The sequence below is a fragment of the Rhinopithecus roxellana genome, chromosome 5 (genome assembly GCF_007565055.1).
Source record: "Rhinopithecus roxellana isolate Shanxi Qingling chromosome 5, ASM756505v1, whole genome shotgun sequence".
NCBI classification, from domain to species: Eukaryota; Metazoa; Chordata; class Mammalia; order Primates; family Cercopithecidae; genus Rhinopithecus; species Rhinopithecus roxellana.
Window position 1 is genome coordinate 8,944,370 of NC_044553.1, and position 15,943 is coordinate 8,960,312.

The following is a 15,943-nucleotide window of genomic DNA, read 5'->3' on the forward strand; positions in this document are numbered from 1 at the left end:
CTGCAAACAGGAACAATTTGACCTCCTCTTTTCCTAATTGAATACCCTTTATTTCTTTCTCTTGCCTGATTGCCCTGGCCAGAGTTTCCAACACTATGTTGAATAGTAGTGGTAAGAGAGAGCATCCTTGTCTTGTGCCGGTTTTCAAAGGCAGTGCTTCCAGTTTTTGCCCATTCAGTATGATACTGGCTGTGGGTTTGTCATAAATAGCTCTTATTATTTTGAGATACGTTGCATCAGTACCTACTATATTCAGAGTTTTTAGCATGAAGGGCTGTTGAGTTTTGTTGAAGGTCTTTTCTGCATCTACTGAGATAATCATGTGGTTTTTGTCATCGGTTCTGTTTATGTGATGGATTATGTTTATTGATTTGATATGTTGAACCAGCCGTGCATCCCAGGGATGAAGCCAAGTTGATCGTGGTGGATAAGCTTTTTGATGTGCTGCTGGATTCAGTTTGCCAGTATTTTATTGAGGATTTTCGCATAGGGATATTGGTCTAAAATTTTCCTTTTTTGTTGTGTCTCTGCCAGGCTTTTGTGTCAGGATGATGCTGGCCTCATAAAATGAGTTAGGGAGGAGTCCCTCTTTTTCTGTTGATTGGAATAGTTTTAGAATGAATGGTACCAGCTCCTGTTTGTACTGCTGGTAGAATTGGGCTGTGACTCCTTCTGGTCCTGGATGTTTTTTGGTTAATAGGCTATTAATTATTGCCTCAATTTCAGAACCTGTTATTGATCTATTCAGAGATTCAACTTCTTCCTGGTTTAGTCTTGGGAGGGTGTATGTGTCCAGGAATTTATCCATTTCTTCTGGATTTTCTAGTTTATTTGCGTAGAGGTGTTTATAGTATTCTCTGGTGGTAGTTTGCAATTCTGTGGGGTCGGTGATGATATCCCCTTTATCATTTTTTATTGTGTCTATTTGATTCTTCTCTCTTTTCTTCTTTATTAGTCTTGCTAGTGGTCTATCTATTTTGTTGATCTTTCAAAAAACCAGCTCCTGGATTCATTGATTTTTTGAAGAATTTTTTATGTCTGTCTCTCCTTCAGTTCTGCTCTGATCTTAGTTATCTCTTGTCTTTTGCTAGCTTTTGAATGTGTTTGCTCTTGCTTCTCTGGTTCTTTTAATTGTGATGTTAGGGTGTCAATTTTAGATCTTTCCTGCTTTCTCTTATGGCATTTAGTGCTATAAATTTCTCTCTACACACTGCTTTAAATGTGTCCCAGAGGTCCTGGTACGATGTGTCTTTGTTCTCATTGGTTTTAAAGAACATCTTTATTTCTGCCTTCATTTCGTTATGTACCCAGTAGTCATTCAGGAGCAGGTTGTTCAGTTTCCATGTAGTTGTGCAGTAGTGAGTTTCTTAATCCTGAGTTCTAATTTGATTGCACTGTGGTCTGAGAGACAGTTTGTTGTGATTTCTGTTATTTTACATTTGTTCAGGAGTGTTTCACTTCCAAATATGTGGTCAATTTTAGAATAAGGGTAATGTGGTGCTAAGAAAAAGGTATATTCTGTTGATTTGGGGTGGAGAGTTCTGTAGATGTCTATTAGGTCTGCTTGGTGCAGAGCTGAGTTCAAGTCCTGGATATCCTTGTTAACCTTCTGTCTCATTGATCTGGCTAATATTGACATTAACAGTGGGGTGTTAAAGTCTCCCATTACTGGGAGTCTAAGTCTCTTTGTAGGTCTGTAAGGACTTTCTTTATGAGTCTGGGTGCTCCTGTATTGGGTGTATTTAGGATAGTTAGCTCTTCTTGTTAAATTGATCCCTTTACCATTCAGTAATGGCCTTCTTTGTCTCTTTTGTTCTTTGTTGGTTTAAAGTCTGTTTTATCAGAAAACAACTGCTGCTTTTTTTTGCTTTCCATTTGCTTGGTACATCTTCCTCCATCCCTTTATTTTGAGCCTATGTGTGTCTCTGCATGTGAGATGGGTCTCCTGAATGCAGCACACCATTGGCTCTTGACTCTTTATCCAGTTTGCCAGTCTGTATCTTTTAACTGGGGGCATTTAACCCATTTACGTTTAAGATTAATATTGTTATGTGTGAATTTGGTCCTGTCATTAAGATGTTAGCTGGTTATTTTGCCCATTAATTGGTGCGGTTTCTTCATAGCATCATTGGTCTTTATAATTTGGCATGTTTTTGCAGTGGCTGGTACCGGTTGTTTCTTTCCATGTTTAGTGCTTCCTTCAGGAGCTCTTGTAAGGTAGGCCTGGTGGTGACAAAATCCCTCAGCATTTGCTTGTCTGTAGAGGATTTTATTTCTCCTTCACTTATGAAGCTTAGTTTGGCTGGATATGAAATTCTAGGTTGAAAATTTTTTTATTTAAGAATATTGAATATTCGCCCCCACTCTCTTCTGGTTTGTAGTGTTTCTGCCAAGAGATCCGCTGTTAGTCTGATGGGTTTCCCTTTGTGGGTAACCTGACCTTTCTCTCTGGCTGCCCTTAACATTTTTTCCTTCATTTCAACCTTGGTGAATCTGACAATTACATGTCTTGGGGTTGCTCTTCTCGAGGAGTATCTTTGTGGTGTTCTCTGTATTTCCTGAATTTGAATGTTGGCCTGTCTTGCTAGGTTGGGGGAAGTTCTCCTGGATAATATCCTGAAGAGTGTTTTCTAACTTGGTTCCATTCTCCCTGTCACTTTCAGGTACACCAATCAAACGTAGATTTGGTGTTTTCACATTGTCCCATATTTCTCGGAGGCTTTGTTCATTTCTTTTTACTCTTTTTTCTCTAATCTTGTCTTCTCACTCTGTTTTATTAATTTATCTTAAATAACTGATATCCTTTCTTCCACTTGATTGAATCGGCTACTGAAGCTTGTGCATGCATCCTGAAGTGCTTGTGCTGTGGTTTTCAGCTGTATCAGGTCATTTAAGGTCTTCTCTACACTGTTTATTCTAGTTAGCCGTCGTCTAAGCTTTTTTCAAGGATTTTTGCTTCCTTGCATTGGGTTAGAACGTGCTTCTTTAGCTCGGAGAAGTTTGTTATTACCAACCTTCTGAAGCCTACTTCTGTCAACGCATCAAACTCATTCTCTGTCCAGTGTTGTTCCATTGCTGACGAGGATCTGCTATCCTTTGGAGGAGAAGAGGCACTCTGGTTTTTGGAATTTTCAGCTTTTGTGTTCTGGTTTCTCCCCATTTTTGTGGTTTCATTTACCTTTGGTCTTTGATATTGGTGACCTACAGATGTGGTTTTGGTGTGGATGTCCTTTTTGTTGATGTTGATGCTATTCCTTTCTGTTTGTTAGTTTTCCTTCTAACAGTAAGGCCTCTCAGCTGCAGGTCTGTTGGAGTTTGCTGGAGGTCCACCTCAGAACCTGTTTGCCTAGGTATCACCAGCAGAGGCTGCAGAACAGCAAATATTTCTGCCAGATCCTTCCTCTGGATGCTTCATCCCAGAGGGGCACCTGCCTGTATGAGGTGTCAGTCAGCCCCTACTAGGAGGTGTCTCCCAGTCAGGCTACACAGGGTCAGGGACCCACTTGAGGAGGCAGTCTGTTTGTTCTTAGAGCTCGAACTCTGTGCTGGGAGAACCACTGCTCTCTTCTGAGCTGTCAGAGAGGGACTAAGTCTGCAGAAGTTGTCTGCTGCCTTTTGTTCAGCTGTGCCCTGCCCACAGAGGTGATGTCTAGAGAGGTGGTAGGCCTTGCTGAGCTACGGTGGGCTCCGCCCAGTTCAAGCTTCCCAGCTACTTTGTTTACCTATTTAAGCCTCAGTAATGGCAGATGCCGCTCCCCCGCCAGACTGCAGCATTGCAGGTTGATCTCAGACTGCTGTGCTAGCATTGAGCAAGGCTCTGTGAGTGTGGGACCCACTGAGTGAGGCACAGAAGGGAATCTCCTGGTCTGCCAGTTGCTAAGACCATGGGAAAAGCACAGTATTTGGACAAGAGTGTACCATTCCTCCAGGTACAGTCTGTCATGGCTTCCCTTGCCTAGGAAAGGGAAATCCCCCAACCCCTTGCGCTTCCCAGATGAGGCAACACCCGCCCTGCTTCGGCTCGCCCTCCATGGGCTGCACCCACTGTCCAACCAGTCCCAGTGAGAGGAACCAGGTACCTCAGTTGAAAATACAAAAATCACCTATTTTCTGCATCGATCTTGCTAGAAGCTGCACACTGGAGCTGTTCCTATTGGCCATCTTGAAAGGGACCCCTCATATCTCCAAATGGTGCATTTGTAACAATGCATTTCTCAGAGCATATCTCTGTCGTTAAGCGACACATGGTTGTACAGTAGGTATGAGTAGATGCACGGGCGTCTGTCTTTGCCTGATGATTCACCTGCCTCACACCAATTTACTCTTCGTAAGTTGGCTCAGATATGAGAAGTCTTCCGTGATGCTCCAGACAGTTTTTCCCCTTACCTCATACCCTTTCTTGGAGCAAATTAGTATTTTTCTCTTTATAGATTTAGTGATAGCATATTTTGCATTTATATCACAATGTATCAGAATAGATGGTTTATCTGTTCTTTCATACTCTGAGCTCCTAGAGAGCAGAAACCGTGGTCATGTTTATGAATCCATGGCATCTTTCATAGAGTGTGATATATAATAGGCACTTGGTAAATGTTTGAATGAAATCAGTAAGTTACCATGTACCTCCACTATTTTTCTTCGTAATATACTTTCTTCTTTCTTTCCAGGTCCCCAGAGTTCATACTCTACTTCAATAGTCCTGTAACTGGTCTTTCTACTTTTATTTTGTAGTTCCTCTGGAGTAGCCTGTACATTAATGTCAGATTAGTGAAATTCCGTATTTTGGAATAGCTGTATAAAAACCTTCAATTTCTTCCCATTATCTAAAGAATAATTTAAAGTTTACCAGTAAGGACTTGAGACCCTTAGTACTATGTTCTCAGAATATACCATGTTTATTTCAAATTTTGTTTACCTACCCGCCTAACTTTATTCAACAAGTATCTGAGCACCTGCTTTTTGTAAGACTTTGTAAAAGAAGAAAGTTTACTAAATATGTTATATGCTCATTATCTTTGTGTTCACTTTTGTTACCTCATCTCACTTTACTAATTCATTTCATTACTGAAAAAAATAGTCTTTGGAGAACACTCAGCCATATTCATATTTAAGCAAGAAGTTCCATTTTAGAATAAAACATGACTAATGAAGTTTAGGATAGGTGGCAAGCCATTCAGCACAATGTCTGCCTCATAATAAAAGTTCAGTAAATGTTTAAACTGAATTAATTATGTTTAAATCTTTAAAGATAGAAATGTAAGTTTATGTTGATAACGAAGAAAGTTATTGATTTATTGTTTTAAGCCTTTGGAAAGCTGTCTTTTAATTTATGGTAGTTCAGCTGTTAACATTTGAACTTTGCTTGCTGTATGTTGTTTATAGTTGTAGCACTTTAAAACCCAAAATCAGAACATATTTAAGAATTCTATACTATATGTTTTCAAATTTTTCTTTTTATGTTCTCTTTATAGGTTATATATAAAGTCAGATGTGCCACTGAACTTGACAGACACAAGTAAGTTTTATGAGTATCTAAATTTCTATCTAAAAGATCTAAAGCATTAATTCATTAATAATAAGGCTTAGTATCTAAAAGATCTAATTTTTTTTTATAGCAGACTTCTCGTGGTAGAAGGGGAGTGGTTGTTGAAGGCACCTTCACGGTTTTATAGAAAACCAAGTTGTTAGATTGGTTCAAATGAAGTAAATTGAGTAGCCCACATTTCTCTCTGTTCAGCCATCTCAGTTTTTGGTTTTTTGCTGCTCTGTCCCTGCCCTGCTTCAAATATTAGATCTAACTTCATAACTTTTGCCAAAGTCAGATTATGCTGTTTGGAGTGAGAATGTTCTGATCAATCTCAAAAGCGAGAGTGCTAAGCTGTGGAGTCAGGAGATTGGGGTTTCCAACCCAATTTTCCCACTAACATGCTTACTGTGCAACTCACGTACCCTCTCTGTGCTTTGGTTTTCTAAACTACTCTAATTATCTGGATATGTAGGTAATTCCAAGATCCTTTTTGGGTTTCAAACTATGTAATTACTGTTTTTATTATTTAATCTGAAAGAACTTTAAAATACAACCTTTTAAAACGAAAATCTTTTTGCTTTACATGTACGCTAAGCAGTTTAGTTTGCTTGTCACGGATTGCACATTACCTTCAATTTACCTCATTTAAACCATTTCCAAAGGCAGCTACTTTATGATTTCCACTATTGAAATGACCCAATATATCAGGAAGCCAGATAAATTTCAGCATCATATGTATTTAATTTGGAAGTATAAATGCGTTTGAACTGGGATTACATTCATACAGATAGTTGTTACTGCTACTTGATACAGATAGCAGCCTTAACTGAAGAGTTCTTATGAGGTAGCCTAAATTTTTTTAGGGGGAGGAGATTAAGGATTTTATGTGCAGAGTTGCTCTTTATGCACAGTAAATATGCAACTTTATAAGAACATGAGGTATTAATGAGTGCTTGAAACTCTACATACACTGTCCCTATGTTCTTCTTTAATCAAGTTTGAAAGCATTATTTGCTATAATCAGACGTTCATAAGGAATATTGTTTAAAACATGCTTTAACTCTTAAAATTGTTTTTTCCTTTTTTTTTTTTTTTTTTTTTTATTGATACAGTCTCGCACTCTCACCCAGGCCGGAGTTTAATAGCACTATATTGGCTCACTGCAACCTCCACCTCCTGGGTTCAAGTGATTCTCGTGCCTCAGCCTTCTAAATAGCTAGGACTACAGGCTTGCGCCACCACACCCGGCTAATTTTTGTATTTTTAGTAGAGATGCGGTTTCACCATGTTAGCCAGGCTGGTCTCAAACTCCTGGCCTCAAGTGATCTGCCCACCTCGGCCTCCCAAAGTTCTGAGATTACAGGGGTGAGCCGCCATGCCTGGCCTAACTCTTAAAATTAATATTAGGTAATCAATATAAATTTAGGTACAGTATATTAATTTTCAGGCACATTATAAAAGCCTGATAACTCTTGGATTGGAAAGGTTAATGAAAATATGCTTAACAGTTATAAAAATGAAAAATTCGAGATTACTTAAAATAGTGTTAAAATTGTCCTATCTTATTCCTGGTAGAGACAACTGAGTTCAGCTCAACCTGAGGTTATTTCTGAATAAATGCTTAAAAATCTATGCCATTCATAAACATTTCAAACTGAAGGAATTCTTGCACCTAACATAACAAACTAATTCAGAATTAAATTTAATTTCTTGTTAGTTATATAACCATCTAATACACTTTTTTTCTTTCAGAGTTCTACTGCATTTCGGCTTTATAATGGCGAGCCTGCTCTTTTTAGTGGTGAACTTGACTTGTGCAATGCTAGTTCATGGAGATGTCCCAGAAAATCAGTTGAAATGGACTGTGTTTGTTCGAGCATTAATTAATGATAGCCTGTTTATTCTTTGTGCCATCTCTTTAGTTAGTTACATATGCAAAATTACAAAAATGTCATCAGCAAATGTCTACCTCGAATCAAAGGTAAGTATATTTCTTAAATTGGCACTTGAAAATCTAATTTCAAATTCTGACCCTACTAATCATATATTAATGGAAAGTTTATATTGCTATTTTATTTTATTTGAGACAGTCTTGCCGTATTAGTCAGGCTAGAGTGCAGTGGCTCTTCACAGATATAATCATTGTGCAGTACAGCCTTGAGCTTTGGGGCTCAAGTGATCCTCTCCCTCAACCTCCCAAGTAGCTGGGACTACAGACATTTTTTTTTTTTAATATCCTGAATAACAGTTACACTTTGAGCATGAAACAGTAATCACTAGAAATTAAAAGTTATTCAATATTTGGTCTTTACCAAACAATGGTTTAAAGAAAAGAAGAAAGAATATACTAAGCATATTGTATGTTCTGTGATTCTGCATTGGAGGCTAATCACATGAAATAAATCAGAATATATATGAATGGATCAAAAATAGTCTGTAATATAAAGCCACACTCTCATCCTAAGATTTTGCACAGTAAGGGTGGCAGGGTTAGCAATGTTAAGATGTCATATAGGTAAAAGTGGTCTTTATTTGTATAAAGGTTAGAAAATGTTACTTCACCCAATAATATGAAGTCTATATGATATTTGAAACAACTAATTGTGTAGCAAAATTTATAAATGCCTTGCTTCTCCCTTGCCTTATACTTTGGATCAACAAACAGAAGCCAGATACTAGCTTATTAACAAAGAAACATGGAAGTTTCTACCATTGTTGATTGACTGTGTGATTGAGTAGAAAATCAGTCATCCCAGTTTATGTGTGGCATTGGGTGTGAGGGGGTAGATATGTGGATACTGGGGTGGGGTATGTACATAAATACATTTTTACAATCACTTCCACAGGAGAGCTTGCTTTCTTGTTTTAATTTGACATCATTGCCTATTCACTAATAATAAGCTGAGATAATATCTTAGACAGTTAAAATAGTCCTCTGAAATATTTTTAGGCTTCTTTCTATATTGTCATTATCCTTAATATAGTCCTAGTAAAGGAAGGTACTATAATTAAATATATGGTAATCAACTTGTCCTTTAAATGTAGGCAGAGATTTTAATTTTACTTTTTAAATATATTTCAGTGGAATGCTGGAGGAGATACTATGTGTGTGTGTGTGTGTGTGTGTGTGTATATATGTGTGTGTGTATATATATATATATATATATGTAGAGAGAGAGAGAGAAGAGACAAAATCAGACTTTCAAACCTATTAATCTTACCTGGAAAATTATTTTATTAAATTTCTAGTCTAGTTTGCTCCTAAAATTTAAATATTTTAGGTAATTCAGGCTTTGGTTTGACTGTTAAAAATAATACTGTCACTGTTACCATCCATAATCTTCTGGTAGGAACAATGGCATCTTTACTTAGTATGATAACATCACTATAGAATTCATACCTCTTGCTTGTCTAGGGATAAAGCATAAATAGATGTTGAATTTCAAGTGCTTCTTTTCTAGATACCTAGTGTATTTCTAAGTTTGGTTTTTTACTTGCTTTGAAATAGATAATACTCTGAATAAAGTCACCAATCTGAGAAGAAAATTTCATTTAATAAATCCTGCAGAATTATTTGAACACCGTTCCCTTCCTATCATATGAAAGGTATTCACTTATTTATTATTAAAGTTTTAAATTTAAAAGCTGCATGGATTCAGAATTATCTAGGAATACTACAGATATACATGTTCAGACATGTTCACCTATAAAGGTAGATGACATACTAGATGATTTGTGTAATATTGTAATATTAAGTAGTTCCCAGTCTTCCTGACTAGATTATAAACTTCTGTATTCAAAGAGCATGTCATCTTGCTTTCATGTTCTTGTAAAATCACTAGACTCATTTTTGACTTTTGACTTCTGTAACAGTGTACAATAATAGTCATTCCTTTTATTCAGTCAACAAGTGTTTATTGAGCCTCTTTCACTTACTGGGTTTTTTTGTTGTTGTTTGTCTCTCTCTCTCTCTCTTTCTCTCTGTCTCTCAATACCTTTGGTACTCTTTCACTGTCAAACTGACCCTGTTTCTTGCTGTCTTTAAGAGCATTTCCTTAAAGTTTAGACTTTGGTCTTCTGTCTTCCTCTTTTCATTCTTCCTTCCTTTACATGTTCTGTGATAATAAGTTCCTCTGTAATTTGTCTCAACCAATATTACCTTCCTTATTTCCAAATGACACACAGTATGCCCTGTCTCTATATTCTTGGGCTGTTTTATTATCCAGGAATGGCTTTCCTTCTCCCACACATCTCTACCTGATTGTTCATATCTTATCTAACTTTAAAGACCTCACTTAATCTTTCCCCTTGGTATGAACTCAGTTTGATCCCTTCCCCCCAACTCTAAAATTAAATTTAGAAATCACTCACTATGTGAATTATCTTAAATTTTTGTTTATTTCTCTTGAGGCACTTACCAGTTTATACAAGGTGGCATTTGTATATGAAATCTAATTTTTTTGTATTTTTTAATTGACATTTTATATTTAGTTGTACATATTTTTGGGGTACATGTGATATTTTGCCGCATGTATATGATGTGTAATAATCAAATCAGGGTAATTGGGATATCATCACCTCAAACATTTATATTTTTGTGTTGGAAATATTACAGTTCTTTCTAGTTATTTTGAAACATGTAATAAATTGTTATTAACTATAATTTCCATAATGTACTATCGAATACTTATTCCTTCTATCTAACTGTATTTTTGTACTCATCAACCAACTTCTCTTCATCCTCCCCTACCACTCTTCCTTTTCCAGCAGTTAGTAACGATTATTCTACTCTACCTCCATGAGATCCACTTCTGTAGCTCCCACATGTGAATGAGAACATGCAGTATATTTGTCTTACTGTGCCTGGCTTATTTCACATAATGTAATGAACTCCAGGTCCATCCATGTTGTTTCAAATGACAGGATTTCATTCTTTTTATGCCCATGTAATAGTCCATTGTATACATATACCACTTTTTTTATTCATTCATCTGTTGATGGACACTTAGGTTGATTCCGTATCTTGGCTATTTTGAATAGTGCTACAACAAATATGGGAGTGCACCTGTCTCTTTGACATAGTGATTTCCTTTCTCTTGGATATCTACCCAGCAGTGAGATTTCTAGATCATATGGTAGTTCTATTTTTAGTTTTTCAAGGAACCTCCATACTGCTCTTTGGGGTTGTTTTTGAGATGGAGTCTTGCTCTTTCACCAAGGCTGGAATACAGTGGCCCACTCTTGGCTCACTGCACACTCTGCCTCCCAGGTTCAAGTAATTCTCCTGCCTCAGCCTCCAGAGTAGCTGGGGTTACAGGTGCCTGCCACCACGCCTGGCTAATTTTTTTTTGTATTGCTAGTAGAGACGGGATTTCACCATGTTGGTCAGGTTGGTCTCGAACTCCTGACCTCAAGTAATCCACCCTCCTCGGCCTCCCAAACTGCTGGGATTACAGGTGTGAGCCACTGCTCCCAGCCTCATACTGTTTTTCATAATGGTTGTCCTACTTTACATTCCCATCAACAGTGTACAAGCATTCCCCTTTCTCTGCATATCTGCCAGCACTTGATTTTTTGTCTTTTTGATAATAACCATTCTAACTATGGTGAGATGATAACCCATTGTGGTTTTGATTTGCATTTCCCTGATGATTGATGTTGAATTTTTTCGTTTAACTGTTGCCCATTTGTGTGTCTGCTTTTGTAGAGATGTCTATTCAGGTATTTTGCCCATTTTTAATTTGATTATCTATCTTTTTGCTATTGATTATTTGAGTTCCTTATATATTCTGGTTATTAATCCCTTGCTGGATGGATAACTTGTAAATATTTACTCCCATTCTGTAGGTTGTAACTTCACTTTGTTAATTGTTTCCTTTGCTGTGCAGGAGCTTTTTAGCCTGATGTAATCCCATTTGTCTATTATTACTTTGCTTGCCTATGCTTTTGAGGTCTTGCCCAAAAAATATTTGCCCAGATGAAGGTCCTGGAGCATTTCCCCAATGTTTTCTTCTAGTACTTTCATAGTTTCAGGTCTTACATTTATGTTTTAAATCCATTTTGAGTTGATTTTTGTACATGGTGAGAGATGGGGCTCTTTTTTTTTTTTTTTTTTTTTTTTTGAGATGGAGTCTAGCTATGTCACCCAGGCTATAGTGCAGTGTTGTGATCTTGGCTTACTACAACATCCGCCTCCCAGGTTCAAGTGATTCTCCAGCCTCAGCCTCCTAGGTAGCTGGAATTACAGGCGCTCACCACCACGCCTGGCTAATTTTTTTTGTATTTTTAGTAGAGATGGGGTTTCGCCATGTTGGCCAGGCTGCTCTTAAACTCCTGACCTCAGGTGATCTGCCTGCCTTGGCCTCCCAAAGTGCTGAGATTACAGGCTTGAGCCACCACACACAGCCAAAATGAGGCTGTTTAATTCCTCTGCATATAGATAACCAGTTTTCCCAGCACCGTTTATTGAGATTGTGACTTTCCCCAATGTATGTTCACTTTGTTAATTGCAGAATTGGCATCTTTGTCAAAAATAAGTTGGCTGTAAGTGTGTGGATTTATTTCTGAGTTCTCTGTTCTATTCCACTGGTCTGTGTGTCTGTTTTTATGACAGTACCATACTGTTTTGGATACTATAGCTTTGCAGTATAATTTAAAATCAAATACTGTCATACTTCCAACTTCATTCTTTTTACTCAGGATTGCTTTAGCTATTCAGGGTCTTTTGTGGTTCCATATAATTTTAGGATTTTTTTTCTGTTTCTTTGAAGAATGTAACTGCTGTTTTGACAGATATTTCATTGAATCTGTAGATCACTTCAGGTAGTATAGAAATTTTCACAATATTGATTCTTTCAATTAATGAGCATGGGATGTCTTTCCATTTTTTGTGTCCTCTTCAATTTCTTTCTTCACTGTTTCATGGTTTTCATTATAGAGATCTTTTACTTCTTAGGTTTAATTTATTCCTAGGTATTTTCTGGTAGCTGTTGTAAATGAGGTTGATTTCTTGATTTCTTTTTCAGATTGATCACTGTTAGCATATAGAAACACTACTGATTTTTGTATGGTGATTTTGTATCCTTCAATTTTACTGACCATTTATCAGTTCTAATGGTTTTTTGTGGAATCTTTAAGTTTTAATATGAGATCATATCATCTGTAACAAGGATTAATTTGACTTCTTCCTTTCTAGTTTGGATGCCCTTTATTTCTTTCTCTTGCCTGATTGCTCTGGCTTAGACTTCCAGTACTATGTTGCATAAAAGTGGTGAAAGTGGTCATCTTTGTGTTGTTCCAGATTTTAGTGGAAAGGCTTTCAGTTTTTCCCCATTCAATATAATATTAGTTGTGTGTTTATCATATTTAGACTTTATCTTGTTGGGGTATGTTGTGTACCCTGTTTTTGTAGGGCTTTTATCATGAAAGGATGTTGAATTTTATTGAATGCTTTTTAAGCATTTATTGAAATGAACATGTGGTTTTTTTTTTTTTTTTTTTTTTTTTTTTTTTTTTTTTTTTTTTTGAGACGGAGTCTTGCTCTGCCGCCCAGGCTGGAGTGCAGTGGCCGGCTCTCAGCTCACTGCAAGCTCCGCCTCCCGGGTTGACGTCATTCTCCTGTCTCAGCCTCCCGAGTAGCTGGGACTACAGGCGCCCGCCTCGTCGCCCGGCTGGTTTTTTGTATTTTTTAGTAGAGACGGGGTTTCACCGTATTAGCCAGGATGGTCTCGATCTCCTGACCTCGTGATCCGCCCGTCTCGGCCTCCCAAAGTGCTGGGATTACAGGCTTGAGCCACCGCGCCCGGCCACATATGGTTTTTGTTCTTGATTCTGTTGTTGCAATATATCACATTTATTGATTTGTATACATTGAGCCTTCCTTACATCCCTGGGATGAATCAACTTGATCATGGCAAATGATCTTTTCAATGTTTTGTTGAATTCTGTTTGCCAGTATTTTGTCAAGGATGTTTGCATCTATGTTCATCAGAGATGTTGGCCTGTAGAGTTTTTTGTTGTTTGTCTCTTCTTCTGGTGTTGGTATCAGGGTAATGCTAGCCTTATAGAATGAATTTGGAAATAGTCCCTCTTCTTCAGTTTTTTGAAATGGTTTGAGCAGAACTGGTATTCTTTAAACTTTCGGTAGAATTTAGCAGTGAAGTCATAAGGTCTTGTACTTTTCTTTGATGGGGACTTTATTACTGTTTTAATATTGTTACTCATTATTGGTCAATTCAGGTTTTCTTCATTATTCAATCATGGTAGGTTATATGTATTCAGGAACTTACCCATTTCTTCCAGATTTTCTAATTTGTTGGCATGTAGTTTGTAGTAGTCTCTAATGATTTCTTGTATTTCTGTGGTATCTGTTATAATGTTGCCTTTTTCTTTTTCTTTTTTATTTTACATGAATACTGCTTTTATTTATTAATTAAATTTGTTTGTTTACTTTGAGACAGGGTCTCGCTGTGTCACCCAGGCTGGAGTGGGCAATGGTGTGATCTCAGCTCACTACAGCCTCGACTTCTTAGGCTCAAGGGATCCTCCCACCACCGACTCCCAAGGCTGGGACTACAGGCATGTGCCACCACAGCCAGCCAATTTTTTAAATTTTTTTGTAGACAGGATCTATGTTGTCCAGGCTGCTAATGTTTCTCTTTTCATCCCTAGTTTTAATTATTTGAGTCTTCTCTTTTTCTTAGTCTAGCTAAGTTTGTTGATTTATCTTTTCAGAAAACAAACTTTTTGTTTTGTTCCTCTTTTGTACTTTTTTAAGTCTCAACTTCACTTATTTCTGCTTTAATCTTCATTATTTCTTTCCTTCTACTAATTTTGGCTTTGACTTGCTCTTGCTTTTCTGTTTCCTTGAGGTACATTATTAGATTGTTTATTTGAAGTCTTTCTATTTTTTTGATGGAGGCATTTACTGCTATAAACTTTCCTCTTGCTACTGCATGTGCTGTATCCTACAGTTTCTGGTATGTTGTGTTTCCATTTTTGTTTTTCTCAAGAACTTTTTAAATTTTCTTGTTAACTTATTCATTGAGCTATTGATCATTCAGGAACATGTTGTTTAATTTCCATGTATTTTTACAGTTTCAGAAGTTCCTCCTGTTACTGATTTCTAGTCTTACTCTGTTGTAGCCAGAAAAGATATTGATATTATTTGACTTTGTTTAATTAATTTGTTGAGACTTGTTTTCTGGCCTAACATGTGGTCTATTCTGGAGAATGTTTTAGGTACTGACGAGAAAAATGTGCATTCTGTACCAGTTGGATGAAATGTTTTATGGATGTCTGTTAGGGCTAGTTGGTTTAGAGTATAATTTAACTCCAGTGTTTCTTTGTTGAATTTCCACCTGGGTGATCTGTCCATTGCTAAAAGTGAGATGTTGAAGTCCCCTACTGCTACTGTATTGCAGCTTATCTCTCCCTTTAGCTTTACTAATATTAATATTTGCTTCATATGTTTGGGTGTTCTTGGTGTTGAATGTGCATATATTTACTGTTGTCATTTCTTATTGCTCAGTTGACTGAACCCTTTGTATAATGACCTTTGTGTCTTTTTACAATTTTTGACTTAAAATCTATTTTGTCTGGCCAAGTGCAATGGTTCATGCCTGTAATCCCAGCACTATGGGAAGCCAAGGTGGGCAGATGGCTTGGCTCAGGAGTTCAAGACCAGCCTGGCCAACATGGCAAAACCCCAGTCTCTACTAAAAATACAAAAATTAACTGGGCATGGTGGCACATGCCTGTAATCCCAGCTGCTTGGGAGGCTGACGCACAAGAATCGCTTGAGCACAGGAGGTGGAGGTTGCAGTGAGCCGAGATCACACCACTGCACTCTAGCCTGAGCAGCAGAGCGAGACTCTGTCTCAAAAAAAAAAAAAAAAAGAAAAAGAAAAAGTCTGTTTTATCTGATATGAATATAGCTCTTCCTACTCCTTTTTGGTTTCCATTTGCATGGACTATCTTTTTCCGTCCCCTCACTTTCAGTTATGTGTGTCTTTATAGGTGAAGTGATTTTCCTGTAGGCAACATATAGTTGGATCTTGTTTTTTAATCCATTCAGCAACTGTGTCTTTTAATTAGACAGTTTAATTCATTTACACTCAATGTTATTATTGATACATCAGGATTTACTGCCATTTTTGCTTCTTCTTTTCTAATTCCTCTCTTCCTTTCTTCCTTTTTTACTGTTTTCCTTTGTGGTTAAGTGATTTCTCTGGCAGTATGTTTTAATCTATTGCTTTTTATTTTTAGTGTATCTGTTGCAGATTTTTGCTTTGTGGTTACCATGAGGCTTACAAAAAAATATTCTCTAGTTATAACAAGTTATTTAAGATTGATAACAACTTTACTTTGATTGCAAAAAGAGAAAAGAAACAAAGAACCCTGTACACATTACCTCCA

General features: G+C 37.1%; 1 protein-coding gene across 2 annotated transcripts in view; it reads left to right on the forward strand.

Annotated features, from left to right (window-relative positions):
• GPR137C (G protein-coupled receptor 137C) overlaps positions 1–15,943 on the forward strand; it is an 87,346-nt gene that overhangs the window by 41,247 nt on the left and 30,156 nt on the right. Inside the window, exons 2-3 of one of the 2 annotated variants that reach the window (XM_010372074.2) lie at positions 5,472–5,515; positions 7,280–7,508. In XM_010372074.2, the coding sequence (XP_010370376.2) occupies positions 5,472–5,515; positions 7,280–7,508 (273 nt within the window). Of the gene's footprint in view, positions 1–5,471; positions 5,516–7,279; positions 7,513–15,943 lie in introns of both variants that reach the window. The other variant, XM_030930983.1, reaches the window with a different exon arrangement.